Here is a 24,598-nt window from a genome sequence, read left to right on the forward strand (position 1 = left end):
ATGTACCTTAAACTGCTGCAAAAAAGGCGCGCTGCAATTGCGTGTAGCGGGGGTGGTAGTGCGAGCCGAGCTGAGTGGGCGCTCTCGGTCTTCATTGGACAGTGGGTTCCTGCTAGAGTGAGGAATATTGGGAGAATCCAGGGGAGCGGCCAGGAGAATTGCTAAAGTGCTCTTAAATACATCCTTCCAGGGAACGTGTTTTGGGCACCTGTTTAGAGCCAAAGCCACTGCTGAGAAGGCCTAGCTGAAAGGGCGCTGTCCCTGCCCCTAGGAAGCTCATAGTCACGTGGGGGAGACGCTGAGCCCACACCAGAGTTGCTAAAGGTGGTCAGTATACAGTCCTGGGGCAGCGGAGGAGAAGGCGAACCCGATACTTCCTTGGTGCCTCAGGAAGATTTCATAAAGGAAGTAGCGTTAGAGTCGAGGCTATAGAAGAACAATAAATGAATGTGGAGTTTATTTTATCTTTCTATGTTTATTAATATGCCTTTCACTTTCCCTCCTATTCCTCCACCTCCCTCCTCTGCACCTTCTTTAAAAAAAATAAGAGAAAGGAGTCTTTATTTCTGGTTTTGCTATGCAGTGATCTAGAAGAAAAGGAGTGAAGGATGGTTCCTTTGTCATCTCTAGCCCTAGAATAATGGCCTCAGTTGTGAGTTTTCCATCTGTTATAGAGTAATGGATTCTTCTTGGAACCCTTGTGATTTAGATCCATAAAGATACCCGGGATTAGAGGTAATGAGCAAAGACCTCTCTGTTCAGCTCTGTTCACCATTGAATCCAAAGGGTCTGGTCACAACTAATGTGTTTGTCCTAATACAGTGACCCAGCATAGCATTCTTACTTTAGGCCCACTTTAGAAATTGATACCTTAATTCTCAAGTTCCAGGAAGTAAACCAGGCCAGAGACTTTAGCAGTTGACGTCCTAAAGGAGTGATCTGATAAGCTTTTACCAGAAACCTTAATAATGAACCCACTATACCTTAATTATAGAAATAATTATGTTCTTACATATACCTCAGTATACCTTAATTAACTCCAGAACCACACTGATGAATTTTTAATCTCTTCCATTTTTTATTGTCATCTAGTTTACAGTAGTCATTTGTAAAACATTCCCAGGAAGGGCTATCCAGTAAGATAGCCCATGGAAATAAATGAACAAGTTTCTGTTCATGGTGTTGTCCATTCCCAGGCCTCATGTGATGAAATATCCAGGGTTTAATTTCTCTGGGAAGGAAAGAAGCTCAGAGTCCCATACAGAATAGTCTTCAGCTGGATGTCAGAAAGATGGATTTCCAAAGCCAACTGCCTCCTGTACCATGTGGATCTCTGCAAGTAGAGTCTCATCTTTCAATTTCAGCTGCATAAGAAGATGGAAGGGGAGGAGACATGTCATACCTGATATATCTTTGTGGAAACCCATCATTTACAGGGCCACAGTTAAAGAATATAGTTCCTTGGCATGAAATTGGCTCTTCCCATATTCCCTATTTCATGGTAGCTCCATTAAAAGACCTCAGAACATTGTGCTTACATGGACACATTCACTTTATGAAAATTCAAGTAGTATAAACATTTGCAATTTGTGTATTTTTTTGTAAAATAACTTTAATAAAGTTTACTTTTAAAAGAGTTCACATCATCACCCAATCTATCTTGACTATAATATTCCAATTTGGCAAGTGACAGGAATCAAAGATACTAGATTTAATTTTAGAGTCTAGATGTGTAGTAGAGATGTCTAGTGGCCACTAAATACCCACTATTCTTTCTTACTAACAAAATCTTCACTTCTTTTCAGGGCAGGAATGCAGCTAGCTAAAAATCTCCATTCCCTTCTTCCCTTAGATCTAGGGGTAGTCTTACGATGAATTGTGGCTAATGAAATGTCAGCTAAAGTCACTGCTGCTTTTCCGCCCCCCCCCCCCCCAAAGTAGATACTTTTCTCTGGAAATGATTTTCTTTACCATCAAATTCTATGTACTTGTGAAACATCTTTATTTTTTTAATCTGAGTGTAGTTGACGTACAATGTTACATTAGTTTCAGGTGTAGAACACAGTGATTCTACAAGTCTATACATTACACTAGTAAGTATAGCTAATAAGTATAGCTGCCATCTGTCCCACACACTATTACAATACCATTGACCATATTCCCTATGCTATATCTTTTATCCCCATAAAGTCATTGCTTCATAATGGAGGTGAAATAGCTAGCATGTTTTCTTTGTTCTTTCCTCCCTTTTGTTCTTTATTGTGCCTGAAACATGTATGTGGTGGCCTGAGCTACAGTGGCTGCCTTGCAACAATGAAGGATGGGAACTGCATGCTGTGACTGAAGCAAAGAGATGGAGTTTAGGTCTTTGATGACATTGTGGAGCTGGGATCCCAGCCCTGGGCTTTTCATTAGATAAGAAAAATAAAACTCCCGATTTTTTTAAGCCACTATCTTTCAAGTCAAATTATCTGTAATTCATAATTAATAGAATACAATGGAGGTTGGCCAACTACTGCTCATGAGCCAAATCTGGCTGGCTGCCTGTTTTTGTAAGTAAAACTTTTATCTGAAACACAACCATGCTCATTTGTTAATGTATTGCCTATGGCTCCTTTTGCACTACAAGGGAAGAGTAGTAGATGCAATAGAGACAGTTTGGCCCACAAAGCCTAAAATATAAATAATCTTGCCCTTTACAGAAAGTGTGCTGATCTGTGGACTAGACCAACACCTTCAGTCTACACATGAGGAAAATGAAGCCCAGAGAGGTTAACACAGTAAAGTTAGTGGCAAAACTAGGACCATAACTCAGGTCTCCTGACTCCCAGGCTATCTGTCTTTCCATTAAACCAAATTCTATAAAGAGGTAGAAAAAAGGTCCCCCATAGTAATATATGGGTTATTCCAATATATGGGTTATTCCAAACCCAGCCGCAAATGGCAAAGATAGTAAGAAGAGCCTCTAGAAAAATATTCACATCATGAAATGTTGTAAAGTCTTGAATTAAGGCAGCATCTTCCTCCCAGTTTTCCAACCTCAGTACAAGCAGCAGAGGCACCTGCATCATACCTTCATTGTGTACTTGTAGGCCTGCTCAGCTTCCAGTTCCCGTCCAGCCTGAAAAAGAGAGCAGCAGCTGGTGATGATGACATATCATAAACATTACGGTAAGAAAGTACAGTGCCACAAACATTTCTACCAAAACATAGGATTACCCTCTGGATTCAAAGGGGGAACAAAAATGAAAGGTGATATCAAAAAGCAGATATCCTTGTATATGTGTTGCAAATGTATACACACATGTATGCGCGCACGCACACACACACACACACACGAGATATGTGAATATTCCTTCTTCATTTTAAAAATCTTTTTTTTTAAATTTTTTTTTCAACGTTTATTTTATTTTTGGGACAGAGAGAGACAAAGCATGAACGGGGGAGGGACAGAGAGAGAGGGAGACACAGAATCAGAAACAGGCTCCAGTCTCTGAGCCATCAGCCCAGAGCCTGACACGGGGCTCGAACTCACGGACCGCGAGATCGTGACCTGGCTGAAGTCGGACGCTTAACCGACTGCGCCACCCAGGCGCCCCTAAAAATCTTAAAAATAACTTGGCCTCTCATTTTTTTCCCCCTGAAAACACCATGAGTCATTTGTTTCTCTCAGGATTGAAGCCATTCTGTTAACAATAGCTAAAACTTACATAATGCTTACTTTGTGATTTATACTGTTCTAATTGTCTATATTGTTTTAAGTGCTTTACACACTTTCATTCCTAGTCCTCAAAGTAATTCTAGGAAAAAAACTGCTATTATTTATAATTCCATGTTCACAGATAGAAATACCTAGGCATAGAGAGGATAAATAAATGCCCAGGGTTACGAAGCTAGTAAGTGGAGGATCCAGGTTTTAAAACAATGCAGTTTGGCTCCAGAGTCCTAAGGTTTTAACTATTGCACTTTATCCTGTCTCTATGCATTAGAAAAAAGCAAATACTGGAATTGCTTCCATGCATATCTGGATATGAGATGAGGACACCTAACTATTCCTCCCAGTTTTTTTTTGCATGAAGCACATCTAGGTATTAAATGATAATAATATGAATTCACTATTATACTTAACAAGTTTGTGCATAACAAATTAGAGTATACAATGTCACTTGGGAAATACATAAATATGAAATACATGCATAATACCTAGTATTAAATAAATATGAAAACTACAGAATGTTCAGGCTAGAAGGAAACTTAGAAAATATCTAGTCCAAATTCCTGATCAGTGCCAGTTCATGATAAATTTTTACTAGTTCACAAAACTTTCACTATTTAAGAGACTTTCCTAGGGTGTCTGGGTGGCTTGGTCGGTTGAACACCTGACTTCAGCTCAGGTCATGATCTCATGGTTCGTGGGTTCAAGCCCCACATCAGGCTCTGTGCTGACAGCTCAGAGCCTGGAGCCTGCTTCGGATTTGGTGTCTCACTCTTTCTCTGCCCCTCCCCTGCTCATGCTCTGTCTCTCTCTGTCTCTCAAATATACATAAACGTTAAAATTTTTTTTAATTATTAAAAAAATAAAAATAGGGGCGCCTGGGTGGCTCAGTCGGTTGAGCGTCCAACTTCAGCTCAGGTCACGATCTCGCAGTCCATGAGTTCGAGCCCCGCGTGGGGCTCTGGGCTGATGGCTCAGAGCCTGGAGCCTGCTTCCGATTCTGTGTCTCCCTCTCTCTCTGCCCCTCCCCCGTTCATGCTCTGTCTCTCTCTGTCTCAAAAATAAATAAACGTTAAAAAAAATAAAAAATAAAAATAAAGGACTTTCCTATAAGATATACACTTCAAAGACATCCCCACCTGAAGTTCACTGAATTCCAGGGGCATTTTCTAACACATTGTCCTTTCCTGTCACTATTACCTTTGTTTCATTTCTGCTGGGATCCAAATGATGTGAGGATCCAGAACAGCCAAAACAATTTTGAAAAGAGTGACATTTTTTGTTTGTTTGCTATTATGGAAAATGCTGTAATAAACATCCTTGTACATGTCTTCTGGTATTTTTCTTAGGAATATCTAGATATAAAATTGCTAAGTTATAGGTAAGAATTTGGGTAAATAATGCCATATTGCACTTCAAAGTAGTTATCAATTTATATCAACAATTCTGAAAATCCTTATCAATGTTGATATCAGACTAATTTTCCCCTGTTTAATGGGTGTGAATTTCTGTCACAATGTCATTTTAAATTGCATTTTCATGATTACAAGTGAGGCAAACTTCTTATCATAAATTTATTGACTTTTACAATTTCCACTTCAGCAAATTGTATATTCCTATCCTGTGACCATTTTTCAATCAGATTGTTTGTATGTTTTTTTCTTATTGTAGGGCATATTACATATTTATATAATAGCTATATTATATAATTACATAAACTGTAATGAGTTATAAATTCTGCAAGTATTAAAGTCCTTAAGCTTTGGGGCGCCTGGGTGGCCCAGTCGGTTAAGCGTCCGACTTCAGCCAGGTCACGATCTCGCGGTCCGTGAGTTCGAGCCCCGCCTCGGGCTCTGGGCTGATGGCTGGGAGCCTGGAGCCTGTTTCCGATTCTGTGTCTCCCTCTCTCTCTGCCCCTCCCCCATTCATGCTCTGTCTCTCTCTGTCCCAAAAATAAAAATAAAAAAAACGTTGGAAAAAATAAAGTCCTTAAGCTTTATTTTTGTGTCTTTTGTTATGCATGAGTTTCTATTTTAAAATTGTTAATTTAGGGGTGCCGGGGGAGCTCAGTCGGTTAAGGACTGACTCTTGGTTTCAGCTCAGGACATGATCTCCCCGTTTCATGAGTTCGTGCCCTGCGTCAGGCTCTGCGCTAGTGTGCAGAGCCTGCTTGGAATTCTTTCTCTCCCTCTCTCCCTGCCCCTCCCCTACCTGTGCTGTCTTTGTCTCTTTCAAAATAAATAAACTTTTAAAAAAAGGTTGCTAATTTTATTTTTGGTATTTTATTTTTGGCTAGTGCATTTACAGTCATAAGAAAATTTGCACACCCCGAGGCTATAGAGGTATTCTCTATATTTTCTCCTAAGCAATCCAAAGTTTTAAGATTTAGGCCTTTAAACCAGCTGGAAGTATGTATGCATCCACGTGCATGTTTGGTGTGAGGTAAGGAACTAATTTTCTTCACATGGATAGCCAGTTGCTTCATCTGTATTTATTGAATAGTCCATTTGTTCCTCATTTTGGGGGGCTATACAATCTTTAAAATTGGCTTTATTGAAGTATAATTTACATACCATAAAATTCACTAATTTTAAGGTTCAATTGTGCAACCATCACCACCACAATCCAGTTTTAGATGATTTCTATCACTCCCAAAAAGCTTACTAACCTGAGTCCAATATTTGTATAGAGGGGTTTTTTTTTTTCCTTTTTAGTCTGAGAGTATATATTTCAAATACTTTTTCAAAAGTATCTTTTAAAATTTTTCAAAAATATTTTAATTTATTTTTGTGAGATAGAGAGACAGAGCATGAGCAGGGGAGGGGTAGAGAGAGAGGGAGACACCAAATCCGAAGCAGGTTCCAGACTCTGAGCTGTCAGCACAGAGCCCGACGTGGGGCTCGAACCCATGAACTGTGAGATCATGACCTGAGCCAACGTCAGACGCTTAACTGACTGGGCCACCCAGGTGTCCCCCAAAGTATCTTGAGTTAGTTTTCTTTTTCCCACCTTCAGTGCTGTTATTCATGGGAAGTAGTTTTGTTTTTATTGTTATGATATGAATTATACAATCTCCCTGTTTCTTGTTGAATTTCTTAAAAAAAAATGAAACATTAACATGGTTCCAAAAGTCAGATATGTACAAAAAGTATAATCAGAGTGTCACCCACTCATTGCCTCCCTTCTACTCTATGTCTGCCCATGTCCTAAAGGACCCACTCTCATTAATCTGGTTTTTCCTTCCTGTGCTTTTTTTGCACAAATGAGCCAACCTGTGAATGAATTCTTCTTTTTCCCTCCTTTTTATACAAAAGATGGTATAAAATCTTGCACTTTAGTTTTTTCACTAAACAATATATCATGGAAATCACTCCACATGATTTCATAGAGATCTTCTCCATTATTTTTTTCAGTAGCTTAGTACTCCATTATGTGGATATACCATAGTTTATTCAAATATTCTCCTATGTATGTTGTTTCCAATATTTTGCAATTGCAATAATACTGTAATAAACATCTTGTGCTTGTGTAGTTTTTAGTTGTTGGAGGAAGAGTTTCAGGGAAAATTCCTAGGAAACCCCATTATTTTAAAAAACCATCTAATTGGGGCGTCTCGGTGGCTCAGTCGGTTAAGCGTCCAACTTCAGCTCAGGTCACGATCTCGCGGTCCGTGAGTTTGAGCCCCGCGTCGGGCTCTGGGCTGATGGCTCAGAGCCTGGAGCCTGCTTCCGATTCTGTGTCTCCCTCTCTCTCTGCCCCTCCCCCGTTCATACTCTGTCTCTCTCTGTCTCAAAAATAAATAAACGTTAAAAAAAAATTTAAAAACCATCTAATTAAAACCTAAGTTTCCACATATATGTGGGTCTACTTCTGTCTAGCAGTTATGTTCCACTTACCTATTCCTACCCTAATATCACTCAGTTTTAATTATCAGAGCTTCACAATAAGTCTTAATATTTGGTACAAAAGTCTTCACCTCTTATTATCCTGTCCATATTGTCACTATGATTTTTTGGCCTTTATTGGGCAAGTGAATTTTAGGGTTACTTGATCAAGTTCCTAAAAAAAAAAAACACCTGTTGTTATTTTTATTGGAACTGCATTAAAATTAGACATGTGGGAATATTTTCAACTTTGTGTTCTTAAAACCTCCTGTCCATGAACATAGATAGTATCCTTATTAGATCTTCTTTTATGTCCTTCAGTAAAGTTTTACACTTTCATCCATAAGATCTTGAGTGAGATTTTTAAAGTTAGACTTTCAAATTGATTGTTGCTAATGATCTTTGATTTTGATGATATTGATTTTTATATTAATATTTTTTCCAGGAACTTTGCAAATCTACTTCTTTGTGTTAATCTTTATTGAACAGATAATACATATACATAAGTAAAAATCAAAAGGATATAATAAGATATGTAGTAAAAGGTCTTGCTTCCACCCTGACCCTATCCACTCTGTTCCCAACTCCTTCCCCCAACAATAACCACCATTCTTTGTTGTCTACTCTTTCAGTAGTGAAACTCTTTATTCATCTTTCAGTTTGTAGATTCCCTTTTAATCCTTTTCCCCCAATTTCTTTTATGAGTATGTGTGTTATTGGCATGGTGGAACTTCCAGTACACAAGGATATCTCAGAGATATTGCAGGTTTTGTTCCAGACAAGTGAAATAAAGTGAATATCACAATAAAGCGATGTCCCCTAGTACATATACAAGTTATGCTTACACTATACTGTAGTCTATTAAGTGAGAAATAATAGCATCATGTTTTTAAAAACAATGTACATATCTTAATTAAAAAATATTTTATTGCTGGGGTGCCTGGGTGGCTCAGTCAGTTAAGCCGTCTGACCCTTAATTTTGGCTCAGGCCAAATCTCACAGTTCATGAGCTTGAGCCCTGCATCAGGCTATATGCTGACAGTGCTGAGCCTGGTTGGGATTCTTTCTCTCTTCCTCTCTCTCTGTCCCTCCCCTGTGCACTCTTTTTGTCTCAAAAACAAAAAATTAATAAACATATAAAAAATACTTTATTGCTAAAAAATGTTAACCATCATCTGAGCTTTCAGGGAGTTGTAATCTTTTTGCTGGTAGGTGTCGTGCCTTGATATTGAAGGGTTCTAATGGATCAAGGTGAAGGTTAATGAAGGTAGGGGTAGCTGTGGCAATTTCTTTAAGACAATGATGAAGTTTGCCACATCAATTGACTCTTCTTTCCATGAATGATTTCTCTGTAGTATGCAATTCTGTTTGACAGCATTTTACCCACAGTACAACTTCTTCCAACACTGGAATCAATCCTCTCAAACCCTGCCACTGCTTTATCAGCTAACTTTATGTAATATTCTAAACCTTCTGTCAACCACTTTCACAACATCTACACCAGGAAGTTTCCATCTTAAGAAATCATTTCCTTTGCTCATTTATAAGGAGCAACTCCTCATTTGTGAAAGTTTTTTTCACGAGATTACAACAATGCAATCGCATCTTCAGGTGCTACTTCTAATTCTAGTTCTCTTGCTATTTCTACCATATCTGCATTTACTTCCTCCAAAGTAGACTTGAACCCATCAAAATCATCCATGAGGCCCGTGGTCAACTTCCAAATTCCTGTAAATGTTGATATTTTGACTTCTTCACATGAATCACTAATGTTCTTAATGAAATCTAGAATGATGAATCCTGGATTCCAGATGGTTTTCAATTTACTTTGCCCAGATCCATCAGAGGATCTGATTCTTATCTGGAGTCTATTTCCAAGCACATACAGGTTATTGGCAGAATTCAGTTCTTTGTACTTGTAGGATGGAGGTCCCCATTTCCTTGCTGGCTGTGAGAAGTTGGCATTTTAGCTTCTAGAGGCCATCCACATTCCTTGATATGTGGTCCCTCTCTATTTTCAAGCCAGCAATTGTGCATTGAATATTTCTTGTGCTTTGAATTCCTCTGACTTCCCTATTTGTCCCCAGCCAGAAAATAACTCCCTGCTTTTAAAAGATTCACCTGAATGGTACAGGTCCACCTGGATAATCTCTGTACATATCTGCAAAATCCCTTGGGGGTTGGAAACCAGAAGGTTTCCTTCTGGTTTTGTCCTGAATTTCTCTTCTAGCACTTTCCTTTGCCCCAAATCTCCAGTCAGGCCTCATCTTGAGTCTCTTCAACTAGAACTTCACTAAGGAGACCTTTAAACCTGACAAACCATTGTTTCAATGAACAAATCAAAGCACACCTGGTAGAAGGTCCAAACACTCCACCACTAAAATCAAGGAGGAGCTTTGCAGAGGACTGACAAGTGGGATAGAGCAACCAAAATGCAACAACAGAGTGCACACAACACACTCCAAAAACACTTCCTAAAATTCCAGTCCCTGGACAGTGTTTGAGCCCTTTTTAATACAGTAGTACTTGCACATGCAGAACACATAAGAAGCTACTAAAACATGTAAAAGACAAAAGCCTACCAAAATGATGAAACAGAAGAATTCTCCTCAAAAGAAAATCCAGAAAGAAATGACAGCCAGAGAATTGCTCAAAACAGATATAAACAATATATCTGAACAAGAATTTAGAATAACAGTCATAAGACTAATATCTGGGCTTGAAAAAAGTATAGAAGACAGCAATCTAGTGCTGTAGAGATCAGAGACCTAAGAAATAGTCACACTGAATTAAGAAATGCTATAAATCAGATGCAATATAAGCTAGACACAGTGACGGCGAGGATGGAAGAAGCAGAGGAGAAAATAGGTGAAATAGAAGATAAAATTATGGAAAATGATGAAGCTGAAAATAAGAGGGAAAGGAAATTACTAGATCATGAGGGGAGAATTAGAGAGCTAAGTGATTCCATGAAATGAAATAATAGCCGTATCATAGGAGTTCCGGAAGAAGAGGAGCAAGAGGAAAGGGAAGAAGGTTTATGTGCACAAATTATAGCTGAGAAGTTCCTCAAGAAACAGGCATCCAACTCCAAAAGGCACAGAGAACTCCCTTCAAAATCAACAAAAATAGGTCAACACCATGACATATCATAGTGAAACTGGCAAAATACAAAGATACGGAGAGAATTCTGAAAGCAGCTAGGGACAAATGGGCCTTAACCTACACGGGTAGACACATAAGGGTAGTAGCAGGCCTGTCCACTGAAACTTGGCAGGCCAGAAGCAAGTGGCAGGAAATATTCAATGTGCTGAATAGGTATACTATGCAGCCAAGAATCCTTTTCCAGCAAGGCTGTCTTCGGAATAGAAGAGATAAAGACTTTCCCAGACAAAAAAAAAAAAAAAAAAAAAAAAAAACTAAATGAGCTCATGACCATAAACCAGCCCTGCAAGAGATTCTAAGGGGTACTCTGAATGGAAAGTAGCAAAGACTACAAAGGACCAGAGACATCACTACAAACATGAAACCAACAGAAAACACACTGGCACTAAATCCATATCTTTCATTAATCCCTCTGAATGTACATGGACTAAGTGCCCAATCAAAAGACATAGGGTGTGGGGAATAAATTTAAGAATCCTCTGAGCTTTCACCAAGGAGTTAACAAGGCTTAGGATGAAAAGCCGCCTCAGGGTGAAAATGCTCAGTGTAGAACAAAGCATCAAGCAGAAAGTTGCTTCCACAGGATGAAAGTGAGAACAGGTAGAGGCTGAAAGCCCCTGAAGCAGGGTGAAAGCACCCAGAGCTAATTAGCAAGAAAAATGCCTTGTTAACCCTGAGATAGCATGCTCTATCTGTCTTAGCCCCTAGAAAAGTTAAGATACATAGACACGGTGCTTGTTGCCTGCAGTAAACAGCCATCTGCTCGGCGCCAGGATTTTGATTTGTCTTGATCCTAACCCCTAACACCACATACCTTCTAACCCCCTTTCTCTCACACACGAGTTAATGATCACGGTTTTATTTTCTCTTTCTGCATGTCCATCACGTATGTAAGCCTTCTGATCCTAATAAATATGGAGAAAGGACCCTTATTCAGGGCTCTCATTTCCTCCTGGACATTAGCCTCTCTTGTATAAAATTCTACATCCATCCTCTTGCTGGACAAGAGAGAACACCAGACTCAAAGTCTGCAACAATAGGATATCAGAATGGATAAAAAAAGCTAGATCCATCTATATGCTGTCTACAAGAGACTCATTTTAGACCTGAGGACACCTGCACATTGAAAGTGAGGGGATGGAGAACCATCTATCATGCTAATGGATGTCAAAAGAAAGGCAGAGTAGCCATACTTATATCAGACAAACTAGATTTTAAAATAAAGACTGTAACAAGAGATGCAGAAGGGAATTATATAATAATTAAGGCTCTACCCATCAAGAAGAGCTAACAATTGTAAATGTTCATGTCCCCAATGTGGAAGTATCCAAATATGTAAATCAATTAATCACAAGCATAAACAAATGTATAGATAATAATACCATAATTGTAGGGGACTTTAATACTCAGAGCAATGGACAGATAATTTAAGCAGAAAATCAATAAGGAAAGAAAGGCTCTGACTGACACACTGGACCAGGTGGACTTAACAGATATATTCAGAACATTTTATTCAAAAGCAGCAGCATACACATTCTTCTCGAGTGCACATGGAACATTCTCCAAAATAGATCACATACTGGATCACAAAACAGCCCTCAACAAGTATAAAAAATTGAGATCATACCATGAATATTTTCAGATCACAACACTATGAAACTTGTAATCAACCACAAGAAAAAATCTGGAAAGCCCCCAAATACACGGAGGTTAAAGAACATCATACTAAAGAACAAATGCATCAACCAGGAAATTAAAAAATAAATTAAAAAATATATGGAAACAAATGAAAATGAGAACACAGAAGTCCAAACCCTTTGGGATGCAGCAAAAGCAGTCTTAAGAGGAAAATACGTCGCAATTCAGGACTATTTCAAGAAGCAAGAAAGGTCCCAAATATACAACCTAACCTTCCACCTAAAGGAGCTAGAAAGGCAGCAGCAAAGAAAGCATATCTGCAAAATCCCTTGACAGCAGTACCTATATTAGTATTTGATGGAATAATCTTGTGGGGAGGGTCATCTTTAGAACTCTACCCACCACAAGAAATTGTCATGTGATTTTCTCTTAGACCTATGAATTAATTACATGTATGAATTTAAGTTTAAATGTATCTATGTCTTCTGGCATAAGTTTTAATTGTTTACATATAATTTCACTAGTAGTGTGATCTATATGCATTTGTTGAATCTCTCTTTGTGGTCTAGCATATGGTCAACTTTTAAGAACAACTCATCTGTACTTGCAAAGAATATGTATTCTCTAATTATTAAGCACAGAGTTCTATATTGGTGTTTGAGGTCAACCTTTTTTTTTTTTTTTTAATTCAAATCTTACATATCCTCAATTTTTTTCCTATTTGACCTAGCAGTTTCTACAAGATGTGTATTAAAATTTTCCATTTTGGCCCTTTTAATTTAAAGATAAAGAAACTGAGGTCCAGCAATTTTTTTTTAATTTAAATTTGTTTAATGTTTATTTTTTGAGAGAGAGAGAGAGCACAAGCAGGGTAGGGGAAGAGAGAGAAGGAGACACACACAGAATCCCAAGCAGGCTCCAAGCTCTGAGCTGTCAGCACAGAGCCTGACATGGGGCTTGAACTCATGAGCTGCAAGATCATGACCTGAGCCGAAGTTGGTCACTTAACTGACTGAGCCACCTAGGTGCCCCGAAGTCCAGCAACTTTAAGTGACTTGCCCAGGTTCCCATGGTTAGTTGTGGCAGAGTTGGGGAAGAACTCAGGTATCTCCCATATTGACATTCAAGACATTTATTCCAAAAAGAAAAACCAGTAATTTTAATTTTGTTTATTTCTCTTATAATCACAATACTCCCCGTCAGTTTGAGGTCATATTGGCCATTGGAAAACAAAGCGCCATTCTTATTATTCCCCATTTGATCTTAGACTGCTGAGCAAATTACTTAATTATAGGAGAGTTATTTTCTATAGGTAAAGTAGCTATCACAACTCCCATAATACGCCCTTCCTAATCTCCCATATATGTCAAGGATAAGCACCTTCAGCCAGAAGTTTAACAGGAAAGCATGTTTCAGAAAGTCTAGTAGAGCATCTCCTTCACTGACCTTTGGCCTTGTTTACATTCTGATACAAGAGCACTCCCATTTGAAAAATGTATTTATTTATTTAAAAAAAATTTTTAATGTTTATTTTTTAGAGAGAGAGAGAGACAGAGTGCAAGCAGGGAAGGAGAAGAGAGAGAGGGAGACACAGAATCTGAAGCAGGCTCCAGGCTCTGAGCTGTCAGCACAGAGCCCGATGTGGGGCTTGAAGTCACGAACCACAAGATGATGACCTGAGACGGGGCGCCTGGGTGGCGCAGTCGGTTAAGCGTCCAACTTCAGCCAGGTCACGATCTCGCAGTCCGTGAGTTCGAGCCCCGCGTCAGGCTCTGGGCTGATGGCTCGGAGCCTGGAGCCTGTTTCCGATTCTGTGTCTCCCTCTCTCTCTGCCCCTCCCCCGTTCATGCTCTGTCCCCTCCCCCGTTCATGCTCTGTCTCTCTCTGTCCCAAAAATAAATTAACATTGAAAAAAAAAAAAAAAAAGATGATGACCTGAGCCAAAATAGGCCACTTAACTGATTGAGCCACCCAGGCGCCCCTAAATGTATTTATTCTTTTGAAAAGCAAACTACTTTGATGAAAAGCAAACTCAGGAGTGAAGTCGTTAAATATAACTAAACACCTTTTAAATATAAATAACATATATTTACTGATTAGTATCAGGTAAATGTCTAGACTATCCCAAATTCTTATCTCAGAGAAAAAAAATCAGAGACAACTGCAAAGAAGACGCTTTCTAGTTACCAGACAATGGACTCTCTGGGAAAAATTGCTCTAGTGTGTCAGAGATTTCTGTTGAATAATCTATTTATGTTTTTTGGTAATGCATTTGTGTTTGCACCTTTATCATTAGCCTTTATTTTTTAAAATGTTTGTTTGTTTATTTATTTACTTATTTATTTATTTGGAGAGAGAGAGTGAGCAGGGTAGGGGCAGAGAGAGAGAGAGAGAGAGAGAGAGAGAGAGAATCCTAAGCAGGCTCTTTGCTGTCAGTGCAGAGCCCAACATGGGGCTCCGTCTCACAAACCATGAGATCATGACCTGAGCAGAAATCAAGAGGTGGACACTTAACCAACTAAGCCAGCGAGGCATCCTCATCAGCCTTTATTTTTATCAGTAGATTCTTATATAGCCTTTCTGGGTCATACACAACTAACAAAGGGGGAGATGAGAGAGGATATGTAGGAATTTTTTTATAGATTCATGGTTTGCATGACTATACAAGGAATGCATACCAATGTCCCAGGCTTGAGAGCTCAGGCAGGCCAAGAGGCATCAAGGAGGGCAGCAGGAGAATGGCCACCACCCCCTAGTATCATCTGCCATCCCACTGTACCATCAGTCACTGCCCTCACACAGCTCCCCATTCAGCATTCCTAATCCCAACCCTAGGCCAGACTCTGATCACTATATCCTTCATCTTGAGGAAAGGGATGCACAGAGCTGGGCTGGTTAGTACACCCTGCCCAGGGACTGCAGAGCAGCTTAAAAGTAACACAGAGAGACCACCCAACCCATAACACTGGATGACAATCAGTCCTGGCCCACCCCACTCCTGCTCACCTATGACCAACAAGCCCAAGTGACTTGCTCTCAGTTTCCATACAAACACACCTGAGTATATGATTTAAAAAAAAAATTTTTTTTTCAACGTTTATTTATTTTTGGGACAGCGAGAGACAGAGCATGAACAGAGGAGGGGCAGAGAGAGAGGGAGACACAGAATCCGAAACAGGCTCCAGGCTCTGAGCCATCAGCCCAGAGCCTGACGCGGGGCTCGAACTCACGGACTGCGAGATCATGACCTGGCTGAAGTCGGACGCTTAACCGACTGCGCCACCCAGGCGCCCCTGAGTATGTGATTTTTAAGCACATTCCAAGTAGCAGCTTCTCAGACTTGGCCTCTCCTTTCTCATAAGTATAATAACCAAATCAGAAACTCACTAAATCTCAACTATCATGCATTAATGGCCACCTACCTATCTCTTGCTTTACTTAGTTCCTCACCTCATTGCCCTAAAAGGGCACTGTGTAAGGCTAATAAACACTCACTTTTAGGCTGACCAGAGCCAAATATGCCCATACTTCAGCATTGTGGTTGTTCAATGCATTGGCTTCAGAGAGAGCATCTTCAGCTTCCGTGAGCTCCTCCAGCTTGACAGAAAAAAGAAAAGTATGAGTTAAGTCAAAGAAGTTTTCCCTTAAGCCAGCTGGAGTTAGTATAGTTGAAAACATTATGTTCAAATAACATTGGTGTGTGTGACCTATACAGTTTTCAATTTTTTAATTTTTAGCAGAACTCTTTCTTCAAACAAAATCTTATGTGGTAGCCCAACCTGTTAAAAGCAGAACTGCTCTGATTAAAAACCCAGGTAGAGCAAACTGGAGTCCTGCCTGCTAGGCTCTCAACTTACACCCCTCTCTTCCTCCTTTCCTCTACAGCAGTCCCATCAGGGCCTCCCTGAACCATGGAGCTTCAGGTGCCAAGATTGGAAAACCAGAAGTATTCACTATTGTGTGTGCATCATTCAGTGATTTTCCAATACACAGTAGGCTGTCAGATACATTTGTGGTTTCTTCCTTTACATCATGCACCCCTTTCTTAAGGTTAAAGTCCCATTAGCCTGCCAAAATACTATTGGTCAGACAGCTTCCTTTCCCCTAATATTAGTTATTGACAGCACAGTCTTGAGGAATCAATACAATATTCAGACTCTAAAATTCTCCCTGAGCTCTGGACACATGGGTATCATTGCTGCTTCCTAAAAGTAAGTTTGCTTTGTAAAATCTTCCAAAAGGTCACCTAAGGAAGAAATAAGTCACTCTTCTCCCCAGTAAAATAGCTCTTCTTTTTTTCTGTTTTAGAAAAGAAAAGTATGGGTTTCCAGGCCCAAGACAATATGAAGAATGACTTTTAAGCAATGCCCAGACTTTGGTCCACACCTTAAATGTCTCTAAAATATTGAATCAATATTCAATCAATGTATTGATTCATTATTCAACCAACATATTCAATCAATTATACTTGCTAATGATTTATTCAGTATACCAGGTACTGTGAATAAAAAGATAACATACAAGCTTTACCCTCAAAGGGTTCACTGACAGATATGTAAAGAAATAAATAAAACAAAATGAAAACCCAAACACATAAATAGTTCCAATACAGAATAAACATTTCTGTAATAAAAGCATATATATGATCTAGTGGAGGGAAATAGGAAAATGGGAATATTTCTGCACTGAAATTAAAGGGCAGCTCTAAAGTGAATCTTGAAGAATAAAAAGGAGTTTGTTAGCTGTACAAGGTGAAGAAAGGCATTCCAGGTGAAAGTAATATCATATGCAAAGGCATGGAGGCACAAGAGAGTGTGGTGTGGTCAGGAAACTCTTAAGTATTCTTGTGTGTCTGGAGAGAAGAGAGAGATTAGGGAAAAGACAGTAAGCAGATGAAACTAAAGTGTTAGGTGAGACCAGATCATATGTATTCATTCAAAGGAATGTAAATTTTATTCTGAAATAAGGATAGCCATTGAATGGTTTAAGTAGGGGAGTAACATAGTATTTCCAGATTTTAAAGACCACTTTGATAACAATGTGGGAGATGAATTGAAGGAAGACAGATTACCCTAGAAGATGAGGGATGAGGCTTGAATTAGAGCTGTAAAAATAGGGATGAGAGGAGACAACAGACTTAAGAGACATTTAGGAGATAAAATCAATAGAATATTTGGTGCCTCGTTAAAAGTAATAGGAGAAGTAGACTAGGACAGCTTTTTTAACATTTATTTATTTTTGAGACAGAGAGAGACAGAGCATGAACGGGGGAGGGTCAGAGAGAGGGAGACACAGAATCCAAAACAGGCTCCAGGCTCTGAGCTTTCAGCACAGAGCCTGACGAGGGGCTCGAACCCACAGACCGTGAGATCATGACCTGAGCCGAAGTCGGCCGCTTAACCGACTGAGCCACCCAGGCGCCCCTAGGAGAGCTTTTAAGTTTCTGGCTTGGTTGATTGGGTTCATTACAGTCCCATTCATGAAGACATGGAATACAGGAGAAGGGGTAGGCTTTCAGAATATGAGAATCCTTCAGAGATAGGTTATATTTCAGTTATGCACATTTTGAGGTGTATTTTACACTGTTTAAAGGTCAGAACTTGAAAAGTGTTATGCATTAAAGGTTTATAATTCATTGGGGCACAAGTGGTAGTTAAGGCCACTGGGATAGATGTTATTTCTTAGGGTGAATAAATATGGTGACAGGAAAAGAGGGCTGACTATAGAACTCCGAGTGGGGGTGGGGGGACCCAACAATTATGGTGGCTAAAAAAACTAGGAGCTGGCAAAAAAAAAAAAAAAAAAGGCTGAGAAAGAGATACCAGAGAGGAAGGCATGGAACTGGAAGGATGTAAATGAAGTATTATGGAAACCTAGGGAGGAGAGGGCTTCAGGAAGAAGGCACTCAATCGTGTTAAGCTTCAGAGAGACTTAACCTAAGTGTCTGTGGCATCTGGCAATTAGGATGTTATCAGGAACTTCTGTCAGAAGGGTCAGTAAGTTGGCAAAGGTAAAGTGGTAAAGTGGTAAGCCTAATTGCAATGAAGTGAAACGTAAATGGGACCTGGGATATGAACAGATAATTCACAAGTAAAGAAATACACACATCACATGATTTCAACCTCATTCATGATGAAAATGCAAATTAAGATACCTATCAAACTGGCAAATGATATTACCCACTTTCAATGCGGTAACAGTGAAATGTACTCTCATACCTTCTGGCAGAGTATAAATCTTTCTAGGGGCACATTGATACTGTAATTTAAAGACTTTTAAAATCTTCTACATTCTTTAAGGATGGATCTTAAGGAAATAATCAGAATTAAGCATAGAGATTTATGTCCAAGAACGTTTATCTCAGCTTCATTTATAATAGTATAATTGTAGAAACTAACATGTCCAATAACGAGTGATCAGATAAACTACGGTATGTCCACACATAGGTATAGTATGACTAAAACGCTAGTAGGGAGTAGGGATTACTTAAACATCTTAGTGGCATGGCTTAATCCAAGGTGTTTTCTTTAGTTTCTGGTCAGTAAGACAAATTACATGGTCACTTCATTTATGCATCCAAACAAGGGGACACCAAGAAGTCATCAGAAATCGTGTTATAGACTCTTTGGTGATGTGAGAAGATATCAATGCTATACTGTTTAAGTAGAAAAAAAGATTACAAAGCAGTAAATATATTATTTACAATTTTATACATTAAAATTACTTTCATATATGTATAAAAAAGACTGCAGTAAAATGCATTCAAATGTTGACAGTGCTTATCACTGAATGGTTGGATTACGGATGCTTTTGTTTTCTTCACATTTTGTATCTTCTAAATGTTCCATAATGAATATATATTACCTTTATGCTTAAAAAAACAGCAATAAGGAAGAGGAGACAGGAAACACAGACAATTCATTTGGTTGTTATCACTGTGGTTAAATAAGAAGGGGGAAAGTATGGGGAAAGAGTTGAGAAGGGAAGGATAAAATAAAAAGAAAAAAATAAGAGAGTAAGTTATTAGGAGAAAATGAGAGGGTTAGAATCAAGAATACATTGAAGAAATTAGACATGAATAGCAGGATGCATGCCTCTTTCAAAGATTGTAAGAAAAAAAAGGAAAGGGTGACTGGAGAGTTTTTAGGGGTCGTGGAGTAAAAAATCTACCAGAAGCTGTAGCATCTCCTCCTGAATACAGAAGGGCCATAGAGCTTAATAAGAATCAATCAATTTCTTTAATTTAATTGAGTAGATTCTTCATTTATCATATCACTTTCCCCTTACAGATAACATCATAAAATTAAGAGTTTCTGTACCAAATAACATGAAATTTTTTATTATATAACTTCCTGGTTCCGGTTTTTGTGCGAGTTTTTAAAGAATTTTTTTCTTATAGTACAGATTGTTTAGTTTACTGAACACCTTTGAAAAGTAAATCTTCCTACCATCATTACAAATGTCCAGGGTGCTTAGAAGACCAAGGAATCAAGGTCAGCTGTATTCACAGTCTTGAGCCTTCACCCTCTTACCCGATAACAGGCGATTCCCAGTCCTAGCCAGGTAAGGCACGAAGGTGATCTCTTACAGGCTTGCAGGTAGGTTTTCTTTGCCTTTTCATACTGTAGAAAGAAAGCGCCCCTAAGCTATTGTTCTTCTGGAAGTTTCAAATGTTGTATTGCTAAGTTAGTCATGGGGCATCTGTAGTTGTACCAAAGACCAATCTAAGTTAAAGGAACCCTTAAATTGTTTTTTTTTTGTTTGTTTGTCTAGAGCAGTTTTAGGTTCACAGCAAAATTGAGAGGAAGGTACAGAGATTTCTCATATACATCCTGCTGCTCCATATGCATAGCCTCTCCCATTATCAACATGCCCCATCAGAGTGGTACCTTTGTTACAACTGATGAAACTATGCTAATACATCTTCATCACCTAAAGCCCATGGTTTACCTTAAGGTTTACATTTGATGTTATACATTCCATAGGTTTGGACAAATGTATAATGACATGTATCCATTATTAGAGTATTTTCACTGTCCTAAAAATCCTCTGTGCTCCATCTATTCATCACTTCCCTTCCCCAACCCAATCACTGATTTCTTTACTATCTCCATAGTTTTGTCTTTTCCAGAATGTCATACAGTTGGAATCATACAATATGTACCCTTCTCAGATTGGCTTCTTTCACTTAGTGATATCTATTTAAGCTTCCTTTATGTTTCTTCATGGTTTGCTAGCTTATCTCTTTTTAGCACTGAGTGATACAGGAAACATTAAGAAAAACTAAAAAAAAAATTTCAAAAGAAGTAGATTACTTCTTGTCTTGTATCTCCAATGTGAGAGATGCAACTATAGGTAAGCCTCAGCAAATAGCCTAAGAATTGCTTGCCTAGGGAAATTGCTTGCCTTGTCTACATAAGTCAGAAGCTCTATTCAGATGCAGCTTGCAATGATGTCAGAAAGGAAAGTTTCTTTCAGGGAAGTACACTGCAATGGGATAGTGGTTTTTCTCTCTCAAGCCTATGTGAGCCATCATACTTACATTATAATGCATTGTAATTTCTTGTTGCTCTTGTTTTATTTTATATAGAAAGAAAATTGGGTGTTCTGGAGGGAGAAATGGAATGAAGTCAAAACAAAAACAGAATCAAAAGGACTTTGGCAAAATACTGATAATTGTTAACATGGGATGGTTAGCCCATGTTGGTTCATTCTACTATTCTATTTTATATGTATTTGAAATTTTCCATAACAGAAAGTTTCTTTTAGAAGGTCTTGGGGTGGTTCCTAAAATATGGACAGTAATTACTAAAGAGTCAGGTCAGAGTGTCCTGTGGAATGGGGCTAGCTACCCTCAGTCAAATAAACTATAAACCGCTGTGCTGAGGAAGAAGTTTGGAGAAGGTCTTTTGATATTTTCCATTAATAAAGTCAAGCTAAGAATGTTTTTACTACTGCTAATAAAAGGAAGTTTGCTTAAATAGTAACTACAATAACGTTTATTGTATAAATGTATACATTTATGATACAGCTTTTTAGTATCATAGTGGTTAAAACCACAGACTGCAGTATTAGACTGCCTGGGTTTGAATCCTGATTCTATTAATTACTAGTTTATCTAATGTTGGTCAAGTCACTTTACTTTTGGATGTAAAAGTATCATTATTATATGAGTATGTGTAGTCCACACAGATGAATGCTAATGCTTGAACTGTAGTCAGGTCTCAGACCATAACCTGATTTATTTACATGGTTACTCCCCATCCTGTATCCCTCACCTCTTTCTCTTCCAGATAGATGTGTCCCAGTCGCAGGAAGATGAAGTGCATCTCAGAAGCATCCACTACAAAACTAATGGTTCGCTCATAGCATGCCTTGGCCTCAGCATGATTTCCACTTAGAAAATAGAGATGGCCCTTCATGCCCCAGACATTAGGGTTCTGAGAAAGTAAAGAACAAGTGGTACCTGGGATGAGGTGGTATTTATAAATACATTAATGATCTTTGTTTAACATTTAAAATTAGATTAAGTCCTTTTTTCCTTTTCCTAATAGCATTCAATTAGAAAGAGGGCCATTCAGTTGCACTGGGAGATATTTTTCTAGGTCTGCCCTCTCATTTCTTTCTTGCATTCTTCAAAACCATTTTGTCTTTGGGGTAAATATTAAGAAAAACATTCAAATATAACCAAGACAATGTTCACAATGAGAAAACAGAAGAAGTCCAGAAGACTTGAAATAGATCAACTATCTGCTAAAGAGCTATCCTTACCCTTTTCTCTGCCTTTTGCAAAACTCATAACTGCTTGAGAAAAACAATGGAAGGAAATACATGAGTTTACTGATAGTTGATGACCTCTAACTCTGGTAACTAGAAATCTACCAATGACTTGGCATCACCACCTCTAAGAAAGTCTGCTTGCCCCTCTTCTAAACTAAACTCAAGAGATTCTAGCAAAAGCTATTACCAGGTAGTCCATCTGGGCTGCTTGTTGAAGGTATTCCTCTGCCTTGGCAAAGTCCTTCTTGAGAAGATGTGTCTGGGCCAGCACCAAGTAATATTCACAGCTGGGGCCTCCTTGAGGGCATAACAGCTCATGTGCAAGCACTCTGTGCACATACTACAAGGAAAAATCAGATTATAAGGAATATGTAAATGGCTGCATTGTTCAGTTCCATAGCTCTTGCAGCTGAATATTATGTCCCTGAAAACAACTAATAAGAAACATATTATAGAATGAAATGATTATCAACTTCAAAAATTAGAGGTGAATTATAAAGATTCAGCACATCATGGTTCCATTACCAGCTACTCACATAGTCACAAAATATTGACATTCTGGTCTTGCTGGTCATTGTACTATATAAGTTTTAGCCTGTATTTGTTATGTTGCAGACAAAAGCACTTCATCAATCACTTCATTTATACATGAGGTAACATTTTCAGGCAGCTGTAATTACTAAGGAAACTTATGGTAAAGCAAAACCCCTCTTCTAAAGTTCTAGACTTGGGATCTTGGAAAAGTAAATGTCTGTTTCTGACAAACTCTCATTTATGTTTGCCAGTTTTATACTTTGGGCTTTTCTTTGTTTTTAATACTATACAAAGCTTGCAAATTTGACAAAGTCAGATGTACCTGCTCAGCAGAGGGGAAACCCTTCTTTTCTTCTCCCTCTGTTCTCATCTTAGCCTATAATATAGAAACTTCCACTAACACTTATACCTTCTTAGGAAAATAGTGGGAGGAGGCTCTGTAGCTGTTCCCTCTTCCTGCATTTCTGGCTCTTTGCCATGGGGTGATAGTGACTTATTTAATTCGAGAGACAGAAAGTCTGTTTCTCTACTAGGGAAGGTTAATGTGTTAAAACTTCTTGTTTGACGTGGCCTACTCCAAGCCAGGTCATAATTCTTTCCCTTTCTTGAGCTTGCTCATCCTCAAGTGGAACATGCACTCTGCAGGATCAGAGCCACTCTCCTGGCTCCCGGATCTTTCTGACTCCTTGCTTCACGGATATATTTCTTGTTTCCCATGTGGTAGGAAGACCTCACAGAATGTTCTTCTCTGGGAGAAGGGGGTAATTCTCCAGTAATTCTACCTGTCAGGTAAGTCAAATCTGAGACCAGTCACATCTCTAGCCCATTTTTTTTTCAATATATGAAATTTATTGTCAAAATGGTTTCCATACAACACCCAGTGCTCATCCCAAAAGGTGCCCTCCTCAATACCCATCACCCACCCTCCCCCACCCCCCATCAACCCTCAGTTTGTTCTCAGTTTTTAAGAGTCTCTCATGCTTTGGCTCTCTCCCACTCTAACCTCTTTTTTTTTTTCCTTCCCCTCCCCCATGGGTTTCTGTCAAGTTTCTCAGGATCCACATAAGAGTGAAAACATATGGTATCTGTCTTTCTCTGTATGGCTTATTTCACTTAGCATCACACTCTCCAGTTCCATTCACGTTGCTACAAAGGGCCATATTTCGTTCTTTCTCATTGCCCTGTAGTACTCCATTGTGTATATAAACCACAATTTCTTTATCCATTCATCAGTTGATGGACATTTAGGCTCTTTCCATAATTTGGCTATTGTTGAGAGTGCTGCTATGAACATTGGGGTACAAGTGCCCCTATGCATCAGTACTCCTGTATCCCTTGGGTAAATTCCTAGCAGTGCTATTGCTGGGTCATAGGGTAGGTCTATTTTTAATTTTCTGAGGAACCTCCACACTGTTTTCCAGAGTGGCTGCACCAATTTGCATTCCCACCAACAGTGCAAGAGGGTTCCCGTTTCTCCACATCCTCGCCAGCATCTATAGTCTCCTGATTTGTTCATTTTGGCCACTCTGACTGGCGTGAGGTGATATCTGAGTGTGGTTTTGATTTGTATTTCCCTGATAAGGAGCGACATTGAGCATCTTTTCATGTGCCTGTTGGCCATCTGGATGTCTTCTTTAGAGAAGTGTCTATTCATGTTTTCTGCCCATTTCTTCACTGGGTTATTTGTTTTTTGGGTGTGGAGTTGGTGAGCTCTTTCTAGATTTTGGATACTAGCCCTTTGTCTGATATGTCATTGCAAATATCTTTTCCCATTCCGTTGGTTGCCTTTTAGTTTTGTTGATTGTTTCCTTTGCTGTGCAGAAGCTTTTTATCTTCTTGAGGTCCCAATAGTTCATTGTTGCTTTTAATTCCCTTGCCTTTG

At 38.9% G+C, this 24,598-nt stretch overlaps 1 protein-coding gene across 5 annotated transcripts in view; it reads right to left on the minus strand.

The window, feature by feature from the left end:
• Positions 1-1,054: 1,054 nt before the first annotated feature.
• Positions 1,055-24,598, minus strand: part of CFAP70 (cilia and flagella associated protein 70) — a 100,208-nt gene continuing 76,664 nt past the window's right edge. For all 5 annotated transcript variants that reach the window (XM_047826237.1, XM_047826235.1, XM_047826236.1 and 2 more), the window contains 6 exons: positions 22,370-22,522; positions 21,681-21,842; positions 19,935-20,024; positions 15,898-15,999; positions 3,074-3,121; positions 1,055-1,364 (listed from right to left, as the gene is read on the minus strand). In XM_047826237.1, the coding sequence (XP_047682193.1) occupies positions 1,284-1,364; positions 3,074-3,121; positions 15,898-15,999; positions 19,935-20,024; positions 21,681-21,842; positions 22,370-22,522 (636 nt within the window). In that variant the 3' untranslated portion in view covers positions 1,055-1,283. The remainder of the gene's footprint in view (positions 1,365-3,073; positions 3,122-15,897; positions 16,000-19,934; positions 20,025-21,680; positions 21,843-22,369; positions 22,523-24,598) is intronic.

This window comes from Prionailurus viverrinus, chromosome D2, assembly GCF_022837055.1.
Source record: "Prionailurus viverrinus isolate Anna chromosome D2, UM_Priviv_1.0, whole genome shotgun sequence".
In the NCBI taxonomy this organism is placed as follows: domain Eukaryota; kingdom Metazoa; phylum Chordata; class Mammalia; order Carnivora; family Felidae; genus Prionailurus; species Prionailurus viverrinus.